Genomic DNA, 23,763 nt, shown 5'->3' on the forward strand with positions numbered 1-23,763 from the left:
CGTTTGTGTGGGTTCGCGCGCGCTTTTTTTTTCTCACACGAGACACATTCTGCCGACACTTTTCCTGCCCGAGCGGGTATTTATTTTCCCCCATGCGGTGGATTGGCGCGCGCTCGTCAGCTTCTACTTCTTTTCCTATTAATAAACACCAGCTCCGCTCGAAGGCTTCCACCGAGAACGCGTCCAACATCACACTGTCACCTGTGCGCGATCGCGGCCTACGCCACGGTGTGTCCACTTTAAATCCGACCGGTACCAATGAAGCGCGCACCTTTTCGCGCGGGTCCCGCTGACAATGGGTGATGGTGACGGTGCGGTGTCTGCTGCGCGCGCGTCCTCCAAGGTCCAGTTCGGGGACGACCGTTGGCAACCCACGCGTCAAGTGTGGTAGATGGGGCTGCTGCTGTTGCTGCAAACACGCCATTTTGTCCCCAAATTCAAGGTTTTTGCTTCGTGTTCTGGAGGGTTTGGTTTTAGATCGCAAGATCTCCGTATGATAATCAAATTGCACCCGTTCGCGATGCTGCGGTTTGGCAGTTGAACCCGCGAAGGTCACTGATCTTGTCTAACGCCCCATGGTGATCTATTCGATCGTGGCGATCGACTTACCGATGACATCCGAAGACAATTACGTCAGTACGCAGCCATCCGACGGCGGACGGACGGAGCCAGACCAGCTGGTTACGCTCACCAACAAACGGCTCATTTTCATTGCGTTTTGGGTGACGTCGCGAAAAAAAACCCTCGCGGGGCCAAACAGGGCCCGACGTAGCATGTGGTCATGTGTGTCGGAAGGTGACGCATAAATTTAAAGCAACTACTGCACGTTCACCGACCCACCCAGGGGACCAGACGGGGTTGGTTGTATAAAATAGCAAACTCGTTTTTATTAGCCCTTTTTGTCTGGCCTCCCTGGCTCGTATTGACTCCACCCACCACAAAAGGAGTTGCTGGCGTCGGTGGGGGGTTGAAGAGAGGAGGTAAAGGCCCCGTGCTTCGTCAATGTCAAGTGCATGGCGGTTGAGACCAACCACCTCATGGCCATAGAAGTTTTGTTTAAACCCACGTTTTTGTGCCCTACAACTGGCTGCGTTCTGGCAGGTTCAAAAGCTAGCTGCAGCCAGATTGGGATGTTGTGTCAACCAGTTAGGTTTTACCGTCCTTACGTGGGCGGGAAAGTGCTGATAGGCCTGTTTTCGCTTCATTTTCAAGCACCCTTAGCATGCGTGCAGATGGGACTTAAATTTGGTTAAAAGAAAAACAATCCCTCCTTCCCTCTATTATCAACACAACGTATGCGTGTCCCACGTGTGCGTCGGCGTTGTCGGTTGCTAGGCATTTTGCCTGACTATCTGTGTTTCCCCTTTTTAGGTGCGTGAAACAATTTCCCCTCGTGGCGTGTGCCATGTGGGAAGGAGCGCCACACGCGCAAGGCGTGAAACGCGGGAAATAGAGCGAATCGAAAAGATCAATCAAAGATCAGCGCCACCCCGCTGGGTACTTGGCCTTCGGAAGATTCTTTCCCCTCTCCCCATCGTCCCATCGCGTCTCGCCTTTGGTTCCGTTGTTGGACAAAGTGCCACAGACCAAAGGAGAGGGGCTCACATTCATTCGATTATCGCCAACGTTTTTGGTATTTCCTCTCACTGTCTTATTTTTTTGTTTCAGATAAGTTCTTCCGGTTGAATGGTTCCGCCCTGGAACGACGCAGCAGCATAAGCACAGAGTGCCCGTCAAATCAACGCAACAAACGCCAACGCGCGGTTCGATCCAACGCGAGGAAATCCAATCTAGCAAAACCCCAAGCGGTCCTATTGCATCATCACTAACCACCTAAACCGCAGCCGCCAGCATGCCTGTGTTTCACACGAAAACCATCGAGAGCATCTTGGAGCCAGTGGCCCAACAGGTACGAAGAGTTTCGATTCACGGAAGGACACCCATACCGGGAGGGGCCACAAGTTTCGTGTTGCCCGTGCGTGCCCTTACAACACGCACTCGTTGCTGCTAGACTTTTATTTTTATTTACAAAACCCCACCGGAAGGCGGCGTTGTTGAATGCAATGTGTAGCGTTTCCACATCCGGTGGAGCGGTTCTCGGGGTTTTTTTTTTTGTAAAGAGGCAAGCTGAGAAACTGCCCACCCTATGCTGTGAGGGAGAGCATTATGTGTGGAATTTAATTTTAGCACAGCATGATGGACAGACATATGGATGGTTGATGGAAATGCAGCGCGATCGCGAGATCTCCATCGCATCAACCACCGCATCGGAGTCAGCATAAACGTAGTAAGACGACCCGGCCCTTAACGGCCCCTGCCTGCAGCTGAAAGGATGAAAAAGGCAACCAAAACCGTCAAGTCGGGCAAGTCGATGGCCCTCCCTTCTTCTTGGCCGTGTCCCAGACGCGAAGGGTCCTATTTCACGCGTGGTAGTTCACCCGGCGACGCACCCGGGTGGTGTATTTTCCTCCTCTGTTTGCCAAAAATAAACTATGAATCATTCGGAAAAAGCAGCGAGCGAACGCTAGCGCCGAGAACATGCGCGATTTGAGGCACTCGAACTCGGAGTTTTCAGCGCCGTACATTGTTTTCCCTGCTAGGGTTTTCCATGGCGGGAGGAGAGAAAAAAAAGCACACGAAAAAGATGTTTAAGAGCACAGCTGAAGACGGTTTCGATGATTGCATTCGATGCGGTTACATGAAGGTTGAAATATGTGTTGTTTTTTAATTTTCTAACCCATTTGTTTCAAACCTCGTGCTGGTCGTTTGATCGTATTATGATTAATGGCAAGCAAATTGGTATTATCGATTCCACACTAACGATGACACATTTTGGGGCGAGTCTATGCATAAATATTTAATTCAATGATTGGTAAAACAAATCGATCCTGAAGAGCTCTTAATATAACGAGGGCGAATATCGATCGAAACTCAACGGGATGGCATTATTTGGCATCTGAACAAAGGAGATCGATATCGGGGTTGCCTGGGAAGTCAATCAATCATCGTTCTGCTTGGCGATTGTCCAGCATGGTAGGAGAAAGATGTGTGCTCTTGTTTCTCAACGAAAACCCACTAGGATAAATTACACAACCCTTCGCCGATTGTTTGAAGCTAACCTTTAAAGTTCCGTTAAAAATGCTGCTTGTGGTTTTGCAAAAGACAGCAAAAGCAAAACGTGTTTGGCACAGCTATCTCGCTTGGCTGTACCTACAAAAACGATGTTGTGAGAAAATCCGCCACTCAAACAACGTTTGGAAAAACGCGCCAGACATTAACGTTGGTGTTGTGACACAACGGAACGAATCTGGACAACGCAATCTGATAAGCTTGTGGATGGTTTACGCTCAACTACCGGTGTTTAAATACTCTCTTTCCTTCACGCTTTTGCCAATTAACAGGTTTCCCGGCTGGTCATACTGCACGAGGAAGCTGAAGATGGCAACGCAATGCCAGATCTCGGCCGGCCAGTCCAAGCCGTATCGCTGGCCGTAACGAACCTGGTACGGGTCGGGCGTGAAACCATACAAAACTCCGACGACGACATCCTGAAGCAGGACATGCCTTCCTCGCTAACGCGCGTCGAAACAGCGGCCCAGCTGCTCGAGGAAGCATCGCTTATGCTGCGCTCCGATCCATTCTCCGGTCCGGCACGCAAAAAGCTCATCGAAGGATCGCGAGGCATCCTGCAAGGGACGTCCTCGCTGCTGCTGTGCTTCGACGAGTCGGAGGTGCGCAAAATCGTGCGCGAATGTAAGCGCGTGCTTGACTACCTGGCCGTGTCGGAGGTGATCGACTCGATGGAGGACCTGGTGCAGTTCCTGAAGGACCTTTCGCCTTGCTTGAGCAAGGTGACACATCAAGTGGGTGCGCGCGAGAAGGAACTAACGCACCAGGTGCACAGCGAGATTTTGGTGCGTTGTCTCGAGCAGCTGAAGATCCTTGCTCCCATCCTGATCTGCAGCATGAAGGTGTACATCCTGATCGCCGAGCAGAGCGGGAAAGGTTCCGAGGAGGCGGCTGAGAATCGGAACTATCTGGCTTCGCGCATGAGCGAAGAATTGCAGGAGATCATACGCGTGTTGCAGCTGACCACGTACGATGAGGATCAGAGCGAGCTGGACAACTTGACGGTGTTGAAGAAGATCCACAACGCCATCAACAACAAGCTTGAAGCGGCCAACGAGTGGCTGCGCAATCCGTACGCACTTCGTGGAGGCGTCGGGGAGAAAGCACTCCGGCAGATTGTGGAGAATGGGTTGAAGGTGGCGGATCGTTGTCTACCGCAGGACTCGCACATCCTGCGCAAGCTAGGTGGGGATATAACGGCGATGGCGAATACGCTGTGTGATTTGCGCCAGGATGGCAAAGGCACGACACCGCATGCGGACAATATCGCGCGGGATATCCGTGACAAGCTGGGCAACCTGGAGCAGTCGGTGTTGAACGCGATCATGGGTGTGGATAAGGCGGGTCTGCAGCAAACCGCCCACACGGTACAGGGTCGACTGGAGCAAGCATGCCGTTGGTTGCAGAATCCAACCCGGGATGATCGTGGGTTGGGAGTGCGAGCCATTGCGTTGATCGTGGATGAGGGTCGGCGGGTAGCGGACGGGCTCGGGGGTCACCAGAAGGCCGAGATGGGTCAGCTGTGTGATGAAGTCGAGCAGTTGGCGCACGATTTCTCGCAGATGTGCTCGAACGGGTTGGGTCATACGCCACAGGCGCAGGAGCTGGCACGCCGGTTGAACGAGAAGCTGCACGGGTTGAAGAAGCAAATTCAGGATGCGGTGGTCAACCGGGTGGTGGAGGATTTCATCGATATCTCGACGCCGTTGAAGCAGTTTATGGAGGCGGTCGCGCAACCGGAAGGCACTCCCGGGAGGGAGCAGAATTTTAATCAAAAATCAACCCGGTTGCAGGCGTTTAGTGATCGAGCGTCAAAAACGAGCCGTATGGTGGCGGCTGGAGGGTCGGGTGGCAATAAGAAGCTGGCGGAGGGTTTGCTCTCTTCGGCGAACCAGATTGACAGCCTTACGCCGCAGCTGGTGTCGGCTGGACGAATCCGTATGAATTACCCGACGAGTAAGGCCGCTGAGGAGCACTTGAATAACCTGAAGCAGCAGTACGCGGACACGATCCTGCGTATGCGTACGCTTTGCGATCAAGCGACTGATCCGGCTGATTTCATCGAAGCCTCGGAGAAGCAGATGCAGAAACATTCGTTCCTTTGCGACGATGCGATCCGGACACGCCAGCCGCAGAAGATGGTGGACAACACGTCGAGTGAGGCACGTCTCGCCAATCGTGTGCTGCTCGTGGCCAAGCAGGAAGCGGACAACTCCGAGGATCCGGAGTACATCGGACGGTTGAACGGCGCTTCCGATCAGCTGCAAGCGTCCATCTCGCCGATGGTGCAGGAAGCGAAGAACGTGTCCTCTAACATTAGCGATCCGGTGGCCGGTTCGAACTGGCGTGAAGCGAATCGGGCACTGCTTCAGAGTGTGCGTAATGTGCGTGGGGCCGTAACACATGCTCCGGTGGTTCCGGAAATGCCCAACATGGCACAGTTGCACTTGAACGAAGCCGTACCTCCACCGAGGCCACCGTTGCCACGAGAAAACATGCCACCAATGCGGCCACCACCTCCACCGGAGACGGATGATGAGGACGATGTGTTCCAGACCGGCAGCATGCCACACGCTAACCAACCCATCCTGATGGCTGCTCATGGGCTTCATCAGGAGGTACGCCAGTGGTCCTCGAAGGATAACGAAATCATCGCTGCAGCCAAGCGTATGGCGGTCCTGATGGCCCGCCTTTCTGAGCTGGTGCGTGCCGACTCGAAGGGCAGCAAGCGGGAGCTGATTGCGACCGCCAAGCAGATTGCCGAGGCGTCTGAGGATGTGACACGGCTCGCGAAGCAGCTGGCACGCCAGTGTACGGACAAGCGCATTCGCACCAACCTGCTGCAGGTGTGCGAGCGCATCCCGACGATCGGTACGCAGCTGAAGATTTTGTCCACGGTTAAGGCGACCATGCTGGGGGCTCAGGGTTCGGAGGAAGACCGTGAAGCGACCGAGATGCTCGTCGGTAACGCGCAGAATCTGATGCAGAGTGTAAGTGTATCCACAAGCGTCAAAGGACCCTGTACGTGGGATGTAGGATATTAAAACCTTTCTTTTTTTCACATCCGACAGGTGAAGGAAACGGTACGAGCGGCAGAAGGAGCTAGCATCAAGATCCGATCGGATCAGACAAACCAACGACTACGCTGGGTACGTCGACAGCCGTGGTATCAGTACTAAAGCCCGCTTCCTGGAAGCCTGGTTCTCGAGCCAACACTCGCACATCGATGTCCTGTTCTGTTTTCTGACACTTGCTCGTCGTTTCCTGCTTCCTGTTTCCTGTTGAACAATTTTTGCTGTTAATTATGTCTTCCAATTTGTTTTTTTGACTACGTTTCCCACATTGTGTCGTTTGTTACCTGTTTTTCTAACGCCCAAATGAGCTCGTAACCGACATCCCATGTGTTGGGAACGTGAGCTGAACAACCATCACGGTAAATGTATCTTCCCATAAGGTAAGAAATGTATGCTGGCGTGAGGAAAGATCAAACTGAGGAAGGAGAGTACGCGAGCGACGGTATTGGTTTAAACTAAACAACAACAAACACGAGCAAAGATCACTGAAAAGTTGCCAAATACGATAAGACGAACAGAAAGAATGTACTCAAAATATGATATCCGATAACTGATATGAGCGTTGATGATGATTTTATAACACGTTACTGATAGTTGGTATTTTAACACGTTTTTATTAACTCGTTCCATGAGTGTTACGCAAGCGGCGTGTCAGGGGCAGATACAAAAAGCATGAATTTGTTCGAAAAAAAAGGATGGGATAGTTTACCGTAGCCAGCTTTAATACAAACACGTGTTGAATCGATGGAATGAAAACGACAACGATATAAACAAAGGCCAAGATATTTAAAACGAATCAGTAGAGGAAGAGGTTTTTAACATTGCGTGTGAGAGTTCGCGGGAATGGATTTTAAATGAAATGTGTCTAACTATTGTTAATCTTTATGTAATGTCTATCGGCCGATTAAGATGGTGAAAAACAAACAGGCAGCTAAAAATTATGCGCACTCTACGAATATCAACCGAAGTGCATGGTTAGCTGTGCGCCAAATCGTTATTAAATATTGTGCTAAATTATTAATTACTTATGTAGGCTGGTACAGCAATAGAAACGCACAGCTAACAGGCGCAACCAATATGCTTGATACTACCGACTAGTGCAATGAACCCGTAAGTGTTATCCGTTGACAAATCAATTAGCAGATTTTTTGGAACGTGTACCTCCGTTTAAGTATGATTGTCTAACTAATCATTGTACCCGTTTCGATAAGTCTGCGGTTCCGTGTAAGTAGTGCAATAATTTGATAATAAGACGTTGCTAAAACCAACCGTTCGAACAACTAAAATTCACCGGAGTGATCGCAAATAACAATCGATATATTAAGATAACATTTCTTCAGCAGTTAATAACGCTAGTTGTACAATGGAGGAGAGTGTTGATCGAGTCGCCTCTTGCTGCCGGTCCCATTTACCTCGTGTAGTTTGTAACATGAGATTTACTCGTAATACTAAGTGTTCCGAATTGCGCGTTCCATGTGTTGATTTGAAATAATGTTCCCTCATCGAAACGTTGTTCCCGCTAATGAGCATTCTTATGAACTACACTAACGGACACTTACGACCAACCGCCTACCAATCGCAATCAGTATGATAGAAACCAATTTGCAAAACGAAAACCTCATTACAATCGACGCATTTTTGTAGATGAACTTAAGCCCCACCCACCCGATGCAATAGCGCTTGTGTTTGGAGGACTCTTAAAAGGATGTACCGTAGGGCAGGGCGTCAACAACCAAGGAAGAAGAAGGAAAGGCTGACCGCCGACAACACCGTTGATCCCTATTGTCATCAAACGAGTTATCTGAGAGAAAATGGTGCAATACAAAACGAATGTATTACAGTATGGTGGGGTGGGAAGAGAATTGCAACCTTTCTTAACAGCGCGAAAACTGAGTAGAATTAAAACTATTAACAAGTGCCTATTTATTGTTGTAACACTGACGCAACACACACTCTCAGAATGTGTTTCTGTTTTTTCTACCATTGTTTTTTTCTTTGAAGTACATTCAGAAAAATATATTTAAAAGTAACTAAGTCATCGTTCCGTTTATGGTAGATCCGATATAGTAGAAGAGCTAGAATTCAGGGCACGATGGTTCTCACGTAGAATGAAAGACTTGGTTGGAAAATGTTTCATAGAAAGACGTTTATAAGGCACGAAAGTTTTGCTTTGCATGTAACACAGCTCACGTAGGTATTGAACCTGGTATTGTTCGACCCATTACGCAAGAAGGTTAAATCGATGGTTGCGCCGTAGGTTCGTCGTTAATAAATGCATTCGTTGCGCGAAGTTGTTGGTTCTTAACCAGCAGCTATTTGGAATGAGGTGAGCACGCATATAATTGCGTCCAATTTTGACTTAAAGAGAAGGCCTTCGTGTATCGGGTGTCCTAGGGTCCGCAAAAAACACCACACGCTTAGTATTCGATGAGCTTACGAACGCCAGCTAGGCACCGGTGCTTGTCGGGAATGTAGAAAGGCTCGAACACGTGTGGGAACGGTGTATCCCAGCCAGTGACTCTCATCACAGGAGATTCCAGATGCAGGAAACATTCTTCCTGTATGGTGGCAGCCAGCTCGGCCCCAAATCCACTGGTTAAGGGAGCTTCGTGGGCAATCAGAACGCGTCCGGTTTTCTTGGCCGACTGTAGGAAAACAAAAAATCAATCAATATGCATTTGTGAATCATATGCACCTAGTGAGGGTGGAATGGAGAATAAAGCGAGCTTACATTGCATATTGTTTCCTTGTCCCAGGGCAAAATTGAGACCAGATCGATCACCTCACAGCTCACGTCCAGCTGAGCTTTGGCCATGTCGGCTACCTCTTGCAAGACATGAATTTGTGTACCCCAACCAATCAGTGTAACGTCGGTTCCGGTGCGCAAAACGTCAGCCTTGCCAATCGGAGACTCGAAGGCTGCAACGGGCACTTCCTCTACGGCCGCACGGTACAGCGTTTTTGGTTCGAATACGATACACGGATCATTGTCCTTCACGCAAGCCAGAAGCAGTCCCTTCGCCTTATTTGGACCCCTCGGTACCACCACTTTTAGTCCTGGTGTGTGCGCGAAGTAAGCTTCGGGACTTTGCGAGTGGTAGCATGCGCCGTGGCCAACGGCACTACACGGGGCGCGAAATGTGAGCGACCCGCAATCGTAGAGGTTACCACTGCGGTACCGATACTTGGCCGCCTCGTTAATGATCTGATCGAATGCCGGAAAGATGTAGTCAGCAAACTGCATCTCCGCGATCGCCGTCGCACCCGTATTGGCCACACCGATGGCAAACCCAGCAATGCCCTGCTCGCATAGTGGCGTGTTGAACACGCGTTGTTTGCCGTACTTCTGCTGCAGACCCATCGAACAGCGGAAAACACCCCCAAAAGCGACATCTTCGCCGAACACCAGCGCCGACTCGTTCTGCTCCAGTGCAATATCCATCGCCTGGTTAATGGCTTGGAACATGTTCATCTTTTTAGTTGGGCCTTCGACTGGTGGACTTGCGTCTGGTTGGTACACGAAATGGGACGAATGCCGCAGAAGTCCATTTCGGGGAATCGTTTTTAACCCCACGGAGGCTGCTTTCTGCAGAATATTCATCTAAAAGGATCACACGGAAACATGATTGAACCGCGCAACATTATGTAATCGTGGCAGATCGTTGCTAGGCGCATTACGTCGATCGGCTTTTAGTGGTTATATGTTAAGTGGCCCTTTCGATACTTACTATTTTATTAGCGTTCTAATTTCGTTCTGAAAGATTATTAAGGTTTAAAACGTGTCGACTGTTAGATATCCGGCAAACAGGAGGATCGTAGGTTTTCGTAGTTTTTGTAAACAAGTTGTTGACGTTTTGGATGGAAGAAGTATGTGTACGGTATGCACCCAGAGAGGTGATGAGGTGTACCCGCTACCTCATGCTCCAAGTACTGCCGATGCATGGATGAACATATGCTTGACAGCGATAGTGGTACATCTTTTTACAACAATCCTGGGTTTGGGTTGGTGAATTCCCTTTACTATTTCCATGCTTTGTAGCTGTTATTCCCTTCAAAAGGACAGAAATGCAAGCATAGGGAATATGGATATCTAAAGAGTAGTTAAACAACACTACTTCTTACTAAACTATGCAAGTCTAATAAACTTCATGTTTACCTGTGGTTTTTGTATTGAAAATTTATTATGATTAACTCGACATATCAGGGTAGGTATATTTGATTGGAATAGGGGTTCGAAATATGTTAAATTTTAAAATAAAACAGTATATTTTATAACGACAATCGCCTGACATACGAGTGAATTCGTAGTCAACTGACGTAACTTCCCTGTGGTCGAACGTTTGTCAAATGATGTGTGAACGTTTGGATCAGTGCGTGCGTATCTGATTGTTTCGAATGGTATTGTTGTGAGTGAAAAATCCATTAATTTGTGTGTTAAAATCAACTTTAATCCCATGTTTCGTTGCAAATGCATAGCTAAATGTGTTAAGAATAGTTTAGTACTGTTTGCACCTTAGAAACAAGCGCGATACACCGTTGTGGTGGGCGAAAATATCGTGCTGCTCAAAGCTAAGAAGAACACGAAGCAGCGAGTGAAAATTTTTATCCGCAAATATGTTCCAGAAACAAAGAGACGGTGCCCTATTGCTTCGCTAGCGAGTGTGTATTAGAAGATTGTAAATTATAACCACATCATCGCGCGTTCGTGGGTGTGTAACGAAACCCGTCCAAGATCTTCAGTTACGGAGACATAATGCAATTCCGTGTTCCGTGTGGTGTGATGAACCAAAAATTTTGAAGATTTTTCTGACCAGCAAACTCTGCGTACTGCTGCACTCTGGTCCTGTTGCAAGACGTCGTATTGCGTGTTAAATTTCGGAGGGCTTTGGACATAAGTCAACATTTCACTATCGATGCGTTGACGAACCGTCGGTTGGGCAGCTTGATTGAGTATCGCGGTGTTGTTCAGCTGGCGCAGACTGGGTGGTGGTTCGTGTAGAGGGGAAGGGTAGTGTTTTGTTTACGTTTCACCGTATGATTAAACCGAACCGTAAGCACATTACCATCAACCTCCTGCGCCGCCATGCCCCACGTTTCTCGTTCGTCCTTTGACGTTTTATCTTTCAGTGCACCACCACCCAGGAACTGTTTCGTTTTTATTTAGCCCGTCGCTCGCGTCGCGTTCGTCGCTGGGGGAAATGTGTTGGTGAATTGTTTGCCCGACCGGGAAAAGTTACCAATTGGCGTCAGGATTTGGCTTTCGTTTTCCTTGCGCTGAATGTTTTTCTCTCCATTTCACCTTCTCCTCCCCCTAGCTGGTAGCGTGCGGGTTAGTTGAGCGGAGTAGGCGAGCGTGAACAACAGAAGCATATCCCGAGCAGGCCGATGCAGTAACGCAGCGCTCTAGCAGAGCTGTCCCACGGTGTTTGCAAACGGATACGAAATTCGCTGTCGGAAAAATCGAATAGTGTTTTTTTTTGTGCGCAGCATGAGCATCGAGTGAAAGTTGCGTGTGCAAAGCCATACGATGATGGTCGATAACTTCCAGTGCGCGGGCTACACGTTCTACTCCAAGTTCGACTCCGGCAACCTCGGAAAGGTTGAGCTGGTGCGATGTTGTGAAGGTAATTATAACGCCAACCCCAAATTTGCATGATTTCATCTTGTTTACACCACCGCGAGAGTAGTGCCCCACGGATCACGGAAGAGAAATGCATGCGGGCTGTTCGGGTTGCAGCCGCATTGCTTTCGATTTTCTACGCCTGCTCATCTGGTTGGCTTGGTTTCGCTTATTTCGACCCCTACTGCCCCGTGATTAGAATTAGAATAGCCTACTTGTCGAAGCGTCGTCCATCGTCGGCTGAGGGAGTAAGGTTAAGGTGTACCGTCGGTTGCTAAATCTTCTCAGGTCAACTGGGTCGGTGGGTTTGGTATTTTTTCCTGGCTCCCCCGTGCCCGCCTGTCCACAGTTGGCGTTAGCGGTTACATAAACGAAACACGAGCCGAATTTCCCTGCTGTTCAGTGCACCGCTTTTATTAAAACAACCTCCCTTACGATTGCCACGACGGGGGATGTATTAATTTATTTTAAGATTCGCTATAATGTCCTCTTGGCTTGTTTGCACAGCCAATCTTGGCCCCAGCACCAATCGATGCGCCATGTGGGTTGATTTCGCTTTTTGGCTTCCAAATGAAAGGGTAAACCCCCTTGCCTCCATGGGGCCAAACCCCTCCCACTCCCTCCCCGCCCCACGTGCTATAGGGTCGCTCGGGTTTAGGTTCGCGTGTGATTCGAAGCTTTCAGCACACCCAAGATAAGCCCTACATTCCTCGTGGCGCGAACGCCAAACAAACACCGGGACACGAAGAAAAAATGCCACAGAGCACCTTGTACGACAGTTAAATCGATCAAATCGTAGCCTAAAATCAACAAAACACCACCCCCGCGACGGCTTCCAGACACAGGAACGCGGCATTCCAGCGCCGTGACGTGGGTGTAAAAGTAGGGGCTGGGGTGGGGAACATTTCAAATAAATAACCTAATTTTTATCAATCTAGTACCGTGCGATAAATTTGAATCGTCAGGCGTGTACGTGCGATAATGTTTTTTTTTGTATTTGTAGGTCTTGGCATCGTCGGGAGCACGGTTTCGAATGTTACAAGTGGCACAGGAGGACCGGCGACCGGAACCGGTGGCACGGGTGTTCCCATTATTGGCCCATCTAGCAATATCATCCCAACCACGGCCAGTACCAGTGCTTCATCGATAGTTGCGGCCACGTTGGGTGTTGGGTTGCAACAGCAACATCATGGGCTACTTTCGGCCACTGGACCACCGGCTGGGCCTGGGGCCAACACCCTTGGCATGCGGATTCCTTCACCGACGCCGCATGCGACGGAAAATCCCCTAATAGAAGTGGAGTTTAATCTATGGACGCGGCCGGATTGCGCGGGCACACCGTACGAGAATCAGAATCGCACCTGGTTCCACTTTGCCGTCACCGGTGGGCGACCAAATCAGATTGTAAAGTTCAACGTGATGAACCTGAACAAGCAAGCGAAGCTTTTCAGCCAGGGTATGCACCCGGTTACGAAGGTTGGCCCGAATGGTCGGTGGGAAAGGATCAAAGATAAACCCTCGTATTCGGTGAGTGGCAATTCCTACCTTTCGGAATGTAACTGACAAAACTAACGAGAAATTGTGTTTTTTCTGCCCCCTTTCGCGACCTATTTTTCAGATCACGAACGATGTGTTTTTTATATCCTTTCTTCACAAGGTGCCGGAAGTGGGTGGAGATCAAACGCGGATCTACTACGCGTTTACGTTTCCCTTCACCTACAGCGAGCTGATGGATCAGCTCGCTACGTTCGATCGAAAGTTTGGGCGGCATCCGTTCGAGCTGAACAAGATGGCGTACGAGATATCACAGAAGTACGATTCGCTTCCCAACACTGCCGTGGAGGAAACGAAAAGTATCTCCAACCTTGCGCCCCACCGCCGGAAAGGCAAGCTGGCTAAGATGGAGCGCGTGGATCGCGCCAGCCCGGAGTCCTTCGATGAGACGGCTCGCGATGGCACGAGCAGCGGAGGTGAAGGTGTTGTCGGACGTAAACAGGCGTCGGTTGCTGCACCATCGAAAGAGGTCCTGTCGGAGGCAACTAAAACCCTGCAGGGTGCCCTGGGAGCGAGCGCCGGTGGGATGGTGATTGATGAAAACACGTCGGAATCGATGCAGCAGATCACTAACCTTGTGAATAAGGTGAAAATAGAGTTACCACAGAGTGAGACGAAAGTGCAGTTACCTACTGCGAGCTCTTCCTTGTCGTCGACGAAGCTTAAGTTGCCTTCGTTTCATCAACATCTAAGTGCGGCGGCGTCGAGCGGATCTACGACGAACGTCGTGACCGAGGAGGACGTGAAGGTGGACCCGAGAGATGAAATCTACTACTGCCGAGAGCTGCTGACGCATTCCGTCGAACGACGGCGCATCGAGCTGCTCACCATTAGCTCCTTTCACGGGATTCAGACGGCGCGGGAAGTGCGCCTTCGCAATCTCTTCCCGGATGAGGACATACAGCGCTGCCATACGTTTAAGGATAAGAAGGTCGTCTTCATTTCGTCCCGGGTGCACCCGGGCGAAACGCCTGCCAGCTTTGTGCTGAACGGGTTTCTCAGCACGCTGCTCGACCGCAAGAGCGTCGTCTCGCAGACGCTCCGGCGGATGTACGTGTTTAAGATTATTCCGTTTCTCAATCCGGATGGTGTGTACAATGGGCTGTACCGGTCGGACACGCGTGGTCACAATCTCAACCGGGTGTACATAAGTCCGTGTCACGAGACACAACCAGCTATTTATGCAGCTAGGAAGTTAATCAGGTGAGTCAGCAGAAAAAGGAGCTTTCTATTTGATTGAACAAATTCATATGGGTTCTTCGATATGTCCAACATCTACAGGTATTACCATCTTGGCGTGGATGAAGTGGAAACGTACGAGCTGGAGAAGGAAAATCCCACCGCCGGGGTAGATGTGAAGGAAGGTACGCCCGAGAATAACACCTCGGAATCGAATGTCATCGGAGGAACCACACCGACGGCTACATCCGGTGACAATGTTAAATTGGTGCTCAAAAAAGGTACAACCTCCAACAACAACCCGACGCCGATAGTCAGACGTAACAGCACTAACGATCAGACCCTAGTTAACACTCCCTGCGCTGCTGCCACTAACACAACACATAAACAGAAAATGAAACTACCCAAACTAGCTGCTCCTGCCGACTCGACGAGACCGGTTCCCAGCGGTCCGGTATTTCCACCGTCCGCTTCGACTCAAGCCATCAAACGGTTGTCTTCAACCTTGTCATTTCCGTTGGACGGCAATCGGAAGCGTCGCACGGTATCGCTACCCGGTCCAACAACGACGGCTTCGGTCTCCGGTGAGCGTAAATCCGTCATTGCTTTCGTAACGCCGACGCCCTTGCAACCATCATCCAATGTCGCTTTGGAATCGAACGGTCGGCACAGGTTTGCTGCTGCAGTCTCCTCGTCCTCGTGGTCGGATAAGTTGCTTAGCAAAATTCTTCGCCGTCGCCGCTCGAAGGCATTGCCCGTGGAATCTGCGACCGACGGTGGAAAATTGTCTCCAATAGCGCAAGCCCTTCCCAAGCCGATTTTTCTATTGCCTGCGGTTGAAGAGGAGGAACCGGCAGCCTCCCGCCTGCCGGTGGAAGAAACCGTACCAGACTTGCCTGGCCGTGACTCGTCCTCGCTGGCGCATACAGACACTAACACTTCCACCGCTCCCAATACATTGTCGTCACCGATGACCGACGGTATGTGTATGACAAACTTCGAAAATTTTTCTCCATCCGTCGGAAGGGATGATTTTCTCCTGGAGCATCATCCATCCGCTGCATCAGCGCCATCTCTCACGCATGTTACGCTAACGTTTTACATTGGAAAAGCGAGTGGAATGGAACCACCATTCGAAGCCATTTTGCACAATTTCTCGTCTGACACGTGCATGCCACGAAAGCCACACTTAATGCACGCGTTAGGGGGTAAAATTGGAAAATTGAGAAAATTTCTCACAGCCCTCCCATTGAACTGCTTGTGCCGTTCAGTGGACAAAAAAAACATCTTCCACCCCATGGAAGGTCATTCATTAGACATCGACACGAAACTCTCATTTGAGCATGTTCGCTTTTTGTTCCCCGTACAGCAGTACTTTGCATGGTATCGATTTTTCAGGCGCTCCTTCACCCCTTTGAAGCATGTTTGATGGTTTCGGTATAACGTTTTTCCTTTCCTTTGCAACGTGCCTCGTTTCAGAGTCAGATTCAGTCGAGCAGGACACACCAGTGGCGTCCGATTCCGGGTTTAGCGAAGCTAGTTCCGTTTCCTCGACCCTGACGTCGACCACGGGAACTCAGCAGGACAAACAGTCATCGCCCGAGTGCGGCACCCCACCGACAGATACACCCGTGGCCCCCATGGCCCCAAACCAGGAATCAAATGTAACCCCCGCAACGATGACACAACCCCCGTCCCTCGTCATGGCAGCCACGGTGGCAGCGCAGGTCTTTACCGAGCAGCTTATACCGGAACTGAATCCGATTGTGGGTGAAAGCATCCCCAACGTTGCGTCACCTCCGGTGCGTCCCGTTACCGGTCGTAGTGCTTCGAGCTTAGGGTTGAGTGGAGGCGTTGGGTCAAAGAAATCCTCCCACTCCGTGACGGCCAAGGTGGACACGGGAAAAGGCAGCACCGGCAGCAAGGGCACGTTTCATAAGCAACACGCTCTGAACAAAGCGCAATATATCGGCGCCCCGGCAGGTTCGCTCAAGTTCAAGGAGTTTCTGGTGCATCCACATCAGCATCATCATCACCACCATCATCACCATCATCATCACCATCACCACCACCATCATCAGCTAGGTGGGGGGGTGGCTGCGGGAGGCCCGGCACAGGGCCAGACCGTGCTGCATGGTGGCAAAATGTCGCTTGCTTCGTTTAAAAAGGCGCCCGGAAGCGCCAAACAGCAACCACCGGTTTCCTCATCGTCATCGTTGATGGGCGTCGGTGGAACCGGAAACCGAACGTCCGGTAGTGGAAGCATACTGGGGGAGGCGGGCGTGCAGGGTGGCAAAAATCGTCCCCAAACACCGCAAACTGCCGCCACGCAGTTCAGCCACTATCGGTCGCACCGGAACGAGTACCTTAATCCGGCCATCGGTGGTGGTGTTGGTGGTGTGCCGAGGAATCTCAACATTAGTTTGGAGTTTTTGGCGCAACAGGACGAACGGTGCGAACGGGGTCAGCTGCAGGATCGCACGGTGGTGTACGAGGATCGAAGCAACCTGTTCATGTACATCGATCTGCACGGACATGCCTCGAAGAAGGGTGTCTTTATGTACGGAAATCACCTGCCCAGCACGATCGAGGCCGTGGAGTGCATGCTGTTGCCGCGGTTGATGAGCCTGAATTCGCAGCATTTTCACTTTGATGCGTGCAATTTTAGCGAGCGCAACATGTACTACAAGTTAGTAGCGAGAGTCCTGCCTTGCGGTGGCGATTTTCTCTCTCTCAAATTTGTCATCTCTCGCTGACGTACTGTTTGCGTATCCTTGCAGGGGAAAACGAGACGGTCTGTCTAAGGAAGGATCGGGCCGTGTGGCCGTGTACAAGAGCACCGGGCTGATCAAGAGCTACACGCTGGAGTGCAACTACAACACCGGCAAGTGCGTGAACATCCTGCCGCCCCGTGGCAAGGAGATCGTCAGCAAAACGACACATTCGCTCGTACCACCGAAGTACACGCCGGCAGTGTTTGAGGAGGTTAGTTGGACGGGCAAGTGTGCGCCTGATTGCCTGATTTACTCACATGTTACATCCTTTTTTAGGTCGGCAAAGCTCTCGGACCATCGATCCTTGATCTAACCAACTCCAACCCACTGTCACGGCTGTCGAACTGCGAGTTCCGCACGTTGCAGGGTCTGCGTAATGCCCTGCGGATCGAAATCGAACGCGGTTCGTCGAAGGCGCGCGTCACCAATAAGGTAATATGTTGTCCGCGGGCAGCCCTCCTTTTTGCCGAAGCCTTTCAACAGCATCATCCGCCGCAGGCGCAGCATCAGGTTGCCTGAAGAGTGACATCTTTTTGGCTGGTGCTTGGTCGCTACCGGGCATCCGTTATGGATTTCTGTTTTGTGATTGTTAACTCCTTCTTCCTTCTTCTTCACGTTTCACAATTTCGATCCATTGTTCGATTTTTCGTTTTACCCTTCCCCGATCTTCGTTCACGTTGAGTCACGCTTTTCCTTGGCCAGCTTTGTATCAGGTGTATAGTTTCGTAATTTGTTTATTTTTCTTTCTTCGCGACGCTTTTTCATTCCGTGGTTTATGTTTTCCTTGCTTTTCTTTTTTTTCTCCTCCTCCTTTATAGTATGGTGATATCATAAGTTACGACTGGCTTTGAATAGTCAATCAAAATCAATTCGGCACGTTACTGTTAACTGTCGTTTTCCTTCGCAAAAGCGCACATCTAGCAGAGGACTGTTGTAGCATTGTCACTACATTAGTTTATGCGACTAACAAGAACAAAATGGGAGGTCGGTCGGTGTCGTCCCTCGTCTGGTGTGGACCACAGTAGAGACCGCAATAGATGTTGCTTTACTACGCTACCCAGCTGCCAGTAGAACGACTAATCCATGCACAAGTAATCAAAACGACAATTGTTTCTTAACCGACCTTCTGTTACGGCTTTAGCTAGCTCACCACGCACTGGGCAACGACGTTTCTCTCGCGGTTCAAAAAAAAAAAAAAAGAAACGTACAACGATCAACCGATAGATGAAACGATGTTTCAAAAATTGTGTTCTAAGGTCCAATCTGATGAGGAAGATACTATGCTATTCCAAGCTGTAAATGGTTTAGTAGTCTCTGAAACTGAAACTGGTTAAATATATATCTATGTTACTTTCGTTGTTTTCTCTTTGTTTCGTTCGTCAGTTTTCGTCAGTTCGTCGTGCAAGCATAGATAACTTCGCAAAGGGGGGTGCAGCATAATAATGATAGCTGATAAAATAAAGTTATGTCGGTGATTGTGTTTTCTGTTGCTTTCTTTATCCTTTCGGTTGGTGGTGGCTTTAACCGTTTTCCGTTTCCGCGTTAACTTTTCTTTCTGTCACAGTATGCTCTAACCGCCGTAGTTTGGTTTTAAATTTTGAATAATTTCGCCCGTCTTCCTTTTTTGTCTAATTTTCCGTCGTACTTCAGGTGGGTTGTTCGGGTGGAATGGTGGCTTCTGGTTTTATGGTGTGAAAAGACTCGGCGTCGTGTGGTAAATTAAGGAGAACGAGTATGTGTAGAACGAGCTATAGATAGCTGCTACTATTCTTTGTGGCGTTTACAAGCTCTTATAGTGCTCGCAAAGTAGGACTAATCGAAAGCTCCGTAACGTATTTAAATAGGTCATTAGCACGATGCCCTTTAGACACCTGTCGCTTGGTTCCAACGAGCAGAAGGAGGGCACTATTATGTCATTTTTGGCAACTCAAACATTGAGGAAGGCACGGACATGTTCGACTATATTCCACCTCATTTTCAAATAATTTCCTAATAATATTTCTTCTTGTGTTTCATGTTTGATTTTTGGCTCCTGCCTTTGCTCCATCGACGTCACCATCCCGGGCCCATTATTGCGCACGCTCACACGCAGACCCAGAAATCGCACACCAAGCGGCTCGCAAACCAGCTGTCCTGTTCGATAGAAATCGCAAAAGAAAATGCCATCCAGTGGGATGCCTCGTTGGTGGCCTCCGGCGGACTTGGTGCCGGAACAGTACCCGGTACGGTTGGACCGCACGTGGTGACCGCCAAAATCGTCAGTGACCCATCGGATACGATTCTACTGACGGCAGGCAGCACCAGTGTCGGCAGCAACACATCCGGTGTCGGCATCGTAGCGAACCTAACAAGTAACAGTGCCACCGGACCGCCGGTAGGATGTCGGCAGGTCCTGAAATCGACGGGAGCGGCCATGACTCTCAAAACAGCCCACGGTGGCGGTGCAGTGACGAAAATCTCCCGCAAAGGTGGCGGCTTTGGAAAAGCGAAAAAACCCAAGGTCCTGTGCGATGTGGCCGGATCGGGTGGGGCGGCCAGTTTGGTCGGTACCAGCGGCAAGAAGCTCCAGGAGCTGATGCTCCGCAGCACGAAGGAACAAGTGCCTCGCAAAAAGATCAAAGTTTCAGCTCAACACGCGGGAACCGGAGGTACTTCCGGTGGTGTCGATCGAGCGGCGACCCTGGAGTTGTGCTTTAAGAGTTCCAGCTCACTGCCCAACTTTCTGACCGCCGTACCGACTGGTCTCGTTGATCTACCGGCACTGACCGGTGGCAAGAAGGTGAAATCGGAAAGCAAACTGCTGGAAGCGAACGACATGCAGTGCGATGACAGCTTCGATGCGGCACCATGTTGTTCGTACACTGCGACCGGTTCACTTCCGGCACGTGCGATCGTCACCACAACCGGTGGCATTTCGAAGCTGATCTCGACACTGACGCAGGTGGCCGCAGATCACCACACCGGGACGACGGTGTTGAGTGCGGCAGATGAGTTGATAACGCTCGCGTGCAGTGACGTCGTGGCATCGCCCGTTGGCTCCGGATCGTCCCTTGAGGCTGTTGGACCCGCAGGTGGGATGGCAAGCGGAAGCGGAAGTAGCGGTGGCGAGGCGAAGGGTGGCAAGTTTGGAAAGCAACTGTCGGGGAAACCGAAGCAAGCGAAGCTGGCCAAATCGACGAAATCAGGCAACGACGCCAGCAAGAAGCTGCTGAAGAAGAAACGATCGCTCAAGACGGACTCGAGCCTGAAGCGGAAGAAGACCCGTGTCAAGCCGGCATTGACATAGCGTTGAAGCTGAACAGCAGCAGGGTGGTTGGTTGGTTGGTGGTCTTCCTAGGGTTGGATGTGGAAGGAGTTATATGCGTAATATAGAGACAGATAGGAATTTTCGAGTCGAACGATTCGACATATTTCCCTCGCGTCAGCGCACCGGAAGTGGTGGTGTTGTTATCTTTTTAATTTTTTCGTTCTTCTTATGCTTACCTGATTAGCCTCTTGGAGGTGATAGATGGACCGAGATGGTGCTTATATTTTTCTGAATCTAAAAACACCACCAAGCTTGCACGTTGGCGCAGGTTTTCGCAGCCTGCATCGTATAATACGTGCGTGCGTGTGTGATGTTTTATTCTCATTTTGATACTGTTACTGTTTGTTTTTAAAATATTTGTTTTCCCTTTTTTTTGCATATATTTGTTGCTTTTTTCCCCCGCCATTTGGGTTTGATGCTATTTTAAGCTTATTTCTACTCTAAGCCAAACTAATTTGGGCTCTCTCCGCTAGCTAGGTATTCGAAGTTTGGTGACACACGTGTCGTGATATGTTTTGCATCGTAAGATTTCGCGTTATTCATTTTATTACTACCAACTTATCCCATCAGCTCATTTAGGTTAGGTTTACGTTAACAACAGGCGCACCAATAACTATAACTTGCTGTGCGAAACCGGAAAGGGGGCGACAGTTTGTGTGAAGAAAAAGCGCGCTTTTCACCGAGAGGATCACACGCGTAGACTAGAGACACGTTGCTGGACGTGCCAGCAAACGTTGCAAGCATTTAACAACCGGCAAATAAACCCACTACAGCTAGTTCCCCGTTCTGTCGGCGTAGTAGCAACGGTTGTAGTAACGATGAATCCCACAAGAAAATGGCAGCACAAAGTACAGGCAGAAACACACGCATTTCAGTATCACCATCAGTATAGGACGTCCGTAGTGTACGTACACTGCATGGGACATATCTGCCCGGGCAGGGCGAGGTGTTTTGGGGTGAATGTGATATCGGAACAGGACGGATTGATTGACGGACGATGGACGACACACACGCATGGTATGAATAAACTAGAGGGCCGCAATAAAAGAGTACACGTTGCTTCGAACGGCCATTTATAGGGCGGCATTTATCGTGGGCGTCTGTTGGGAGCGTTTCTATCGGGACCCTTGCATGAAAGAAAGCATAATGTTGCACGCAACCGTACTGTGCAATCCACGTGGAGGAGCAGTTTTTTTTTCCTTCTTTTTGTCTAGAAAAACATTGTCCCTTCCAGAACACGATAAGGCGCAGGTTGCAGGAGAATCACCGTTGGTCACGCAATCGTTAAAGGTGTGGTGGCAGGAATGAAATACAATAAGTAAAATGTGAATACACTAAACCAACGAAAACACACCTTTCTTTAAGCGATACATTGCCAACTGTGGCACCGAACACCATTCACTTCACTCGCTCTCGCAACAGTAAATTCGCTAGTATGTTTTTCCTCTTCGTGTCGCTTAGCATCGCCCACGTGCGAAACGTGCTCGATCTCTTTCGCCCACCCGATGATAGCGTTCCTCACGCTACTAGGCAGGCATTAAATCCAACTCCTCTTCGCATGGTAGCCTGTTACTCGGAGGAGCAAAGGTGAGCCAGCGGATGAAGATTTTCGGCACGCCGTCGACGAGATTTTTGTGTGGATCGATCGGACACATCTGCTTCTCTTCGCATGGGACCCTGTTACTTGGTGCAGCAACATTGAGCCGGTGGGAGAGAACTTTGCGGGTCGCGTTTTTTGTTTTTTGATCGCTTCAGTGCGGGGAGATTTGTTTTGATCGCGTGTCTGTAAAAAAACACACGAACGCTTCGAAGTGTTTGTGTATTGTTGTGGTATGATTTTATGTATTCAATAAAACACGTGCATTTATGTAATATAAGAAGAACTAAAGACGAAAAGATTACTGTGCGTAATGAGGGTTCGAAAAACAAGGTTGTTTATACAATTATACTGTAGTTTTGAGCAAACATTTGATTGGTTTCGCGATGATATTAATATCACAAATAAAATATACGTGCAATATTATTGTACGCTTGTTTTGTACATTAGAAAACAACGGCGTTTTTGTCCATCGTTTCGAAAGAAATATCCCCGTTTTGCGTCCGTTTAATCACCACGAAAACTCTCCACATTTATTTACATCAATTTTTAAATAATTCATCTCATTAGACGATGAAATACAATTGATTCATTTGCAAATGAAAGTAACTACAACTCGGCGGCCATCGAGCGACATTTTGTGCCGGTGGGAGGAGATTCTGTCTCCAAACCCCGTTGGCTGCGAGCGAGAAAGGATCAATCTTCCATCGCTGATAACTAACTCCCCAATACACCGGGCGGTGTGCGTCGGCGGCCACCTCGTGCGAGAGAGCGGGAAAGCAATCGATACCGGCTGGGCGATCAGGCGCTACCTCTGCGAAGCATGATCTCCTGTTACTTGAAGCAGCAAAACTGAGCTCGCGCAGAACAAATTTTTGACGCCGAAAAAGAGAATTTTAGGGGATCGCGGTCCGAACCGACAACTCGGTTTCGCATGGAACCATACTATTTGATGCAGCCAAATTGAGCGGGCGCGAATGAGCAACGTTTTAACGTCTTCGACGGGAATATGTTTTTTTTTTAAATTGGAAATAAAAAAAAACATTATATTTTCTTTTCGGATCTCGCATAAGTAAAATATATTCTCTTTATTTTTACAGTTTTGAAGTCTTTTCTCGTAAAAATTTATTTAAAATGCCATTCATGAAAAAATTTAACAATCGAGAAGGTTTCAACGTTCATTTTTACGTAAAACCGCTTGCATCGCTCATCGATTTGTCGTTTTAGTTTCTTTCCTTGAGAAAATTTATTTGAAATGCAATTTAGAAAAATAAAACGCACTTTCTATTTGTTTGTAGGTGCTTGTCATATTTATTTATTCAATTTAAAATATTCGTAGCTTAATAATACGAAATAATAATTCAAAAATCACTGCATTCAGATTAGAAACGTTTGCTGTGAAATAAAAGACGATCGCAAACAATCGAGGTTTAGTTGAACCATAAGATAGGGTGGATGATGTCACAGAGCACGTTAGCGAATGGTTCATCTGCGAACCAGCAACATAGGCTACATAACGAACATAAGCA

At 49.2% G+C, this 23,763-nt stretch overlaps 3 protein-coding genes across 3 annotated transcripts; 2 read left to right on the forward strand and 1 right to left on the reverse strand.

Moving 5' to 3' along the window:
• Nucleotides 1-1,799: 1,799 nt before the first annotated feature.
• Nucleotides 1,800-6,455, forward strand: LOC128723646 (vinculin). The gene is made up of 3 exons (XM_053817408.1): nt 1,800-1,909; nt 3,402-6,119; nt 6,201-6,455. The coding sequence occupies exons 1-3, from the start codon at nt 1,853-1,855 to the stop codon at nt 6,306-6,308; spliced, it is 2,883 nt and encodes a 960-aa protein (XP_053673383.1). The 5' UTR covers nt 1,800-1,852; the 3' UTR covers nt 6,309-6,455.
• A 1,899-nt stretch (nt 6,456-8,354) lies between these two features.
• On the reverse strand, nt 8,355-10,215 carry LOC128723149 (2-oxoisovalerate dehydrogenase subunit beta, mitochondrial). The gene is made up of 3 exons (XM_053816864.1): nt 9,932-10,215; nt 8,935-9,804; nt 8,355-8,848 (listed from the first exon to the last, which is right to left on the reverse strand). The coding sequence occupies exons 2-3, from the start codon at nt 9,802-9,804 to the stop codon at nt 8,621-8,623; spliced, it is 1,098 nt and encodes a 365-aa protein (XP_053672839.1). The 5' UTR covers nt 9,932-10,215; the 3' UTR covers nt 8,355-8,620.
• Nucleotides 10,216-11,730: 1,515 nt separating this feature from the next.
• On the forward strand, nt 11,731-20,802 carry LOC128725368 (uncharacterized). The gene is made up of 9 exons (XM_053819109.1): nt 11,731-11,827; nt 12,827-13,350; nt 13,442-14,580; nt 14,659-14,837; nt 15,075-15,536; nt 16,036-17,245; nt 17,337-17,541; nt 17,607-17,762; nt 19,423-20,802. The coding sequence occupies exons 1-9, from the start codon at nt 11,731-11,733 to the stop codon at nt 20,614-20,616; spliced, it is 5,166 nt and encodes a 1,721-aa protein (XP_053675084.1). The 3' UTR covers nt 20,617-20,802.
• The last annotated feature ends 2,961 nt before the right edge of the window (nt 20,803-23,763 follow it).

Source organism: Anopheles nili, chromosome 3, assembly GCF_943737925.1.
Source record: "Anopheles nili chromosome 3, idAnoNiliSN_F5_01, whole genome shotgun sequence".
Classification (NCBI taxonomy): Eukaryota; Metazoa; Arthropoda; class Insecta; order Diptera; family Culicidae; genus Anopheles; species Anopheles nili.

What these genes read in the sequence shown, in the direction of transcription:
- LOC128723646 (XM_053817408.1), top strand. Translation starts at nt 1,853, where the DNA reads ATGCCTGTGTTTCACACGAAAACCATCGAGAGCATCTTGGAGCCAGTG. An exon ending in TGGAGCCAGTGGCCCAACAG is followed by an intron (nt 1,910 to 3,401) that starts GTACGAAGAGTT and finishes GCCAATTAACAG; the next exon opens with GTTTCCCGGCTGGTCATACT. An exon ending in CGCAGAATCTGATGCAGAGT is followed by an intron (nt 6,120 to 6,200) that starts GTAAGTGTATCC and finishes CACATCCGACAG; the next exon opens with GTGAAGGAAACGGTACGAGC.
- LOC128723149 (XM_053816864.1), bottom strand. Translation starts at nt 9,804, where the DNA reads ATGAATATTCTGCAGAAAGCAGCCTCCGTGGGGTTAAAAACGATTCCC. An exon ending in ACAAGGAAACAATATGCAAT is followed by an intron (nt 8,849 to 8,934) that starts GTAAGCTCGCTT and finishes GTTTTCCTACAG; the next exon opens with TCGGCCAAGAAAACCGGACG.
- LOC128725368 (XM_053819109.1), top strand. Translation starts at nt 11,731, where the DNA reads ATGATGGTCGATAACTTCCAGTGCGCGGGCTACACGTTCTACTCCAAG. An exon ending in GAGCGCAACATGTACTACAA is followed by an intron (nt 17,246 to 17,336) that starts GTTAGTAGCGAG and finishes GTATCCTTGCAG; the next exon opens with GGGAAAACGAGACGGTCTGT. An exon ending in AGGCGCGCGTCACCAATAAG is followed by an intron (nt 17,763 to 19,422) that starts GTAATATGTTGT and finishes GCTCACACGCAG; the next exon opens with ACCCAGAAATCGCACACCAA.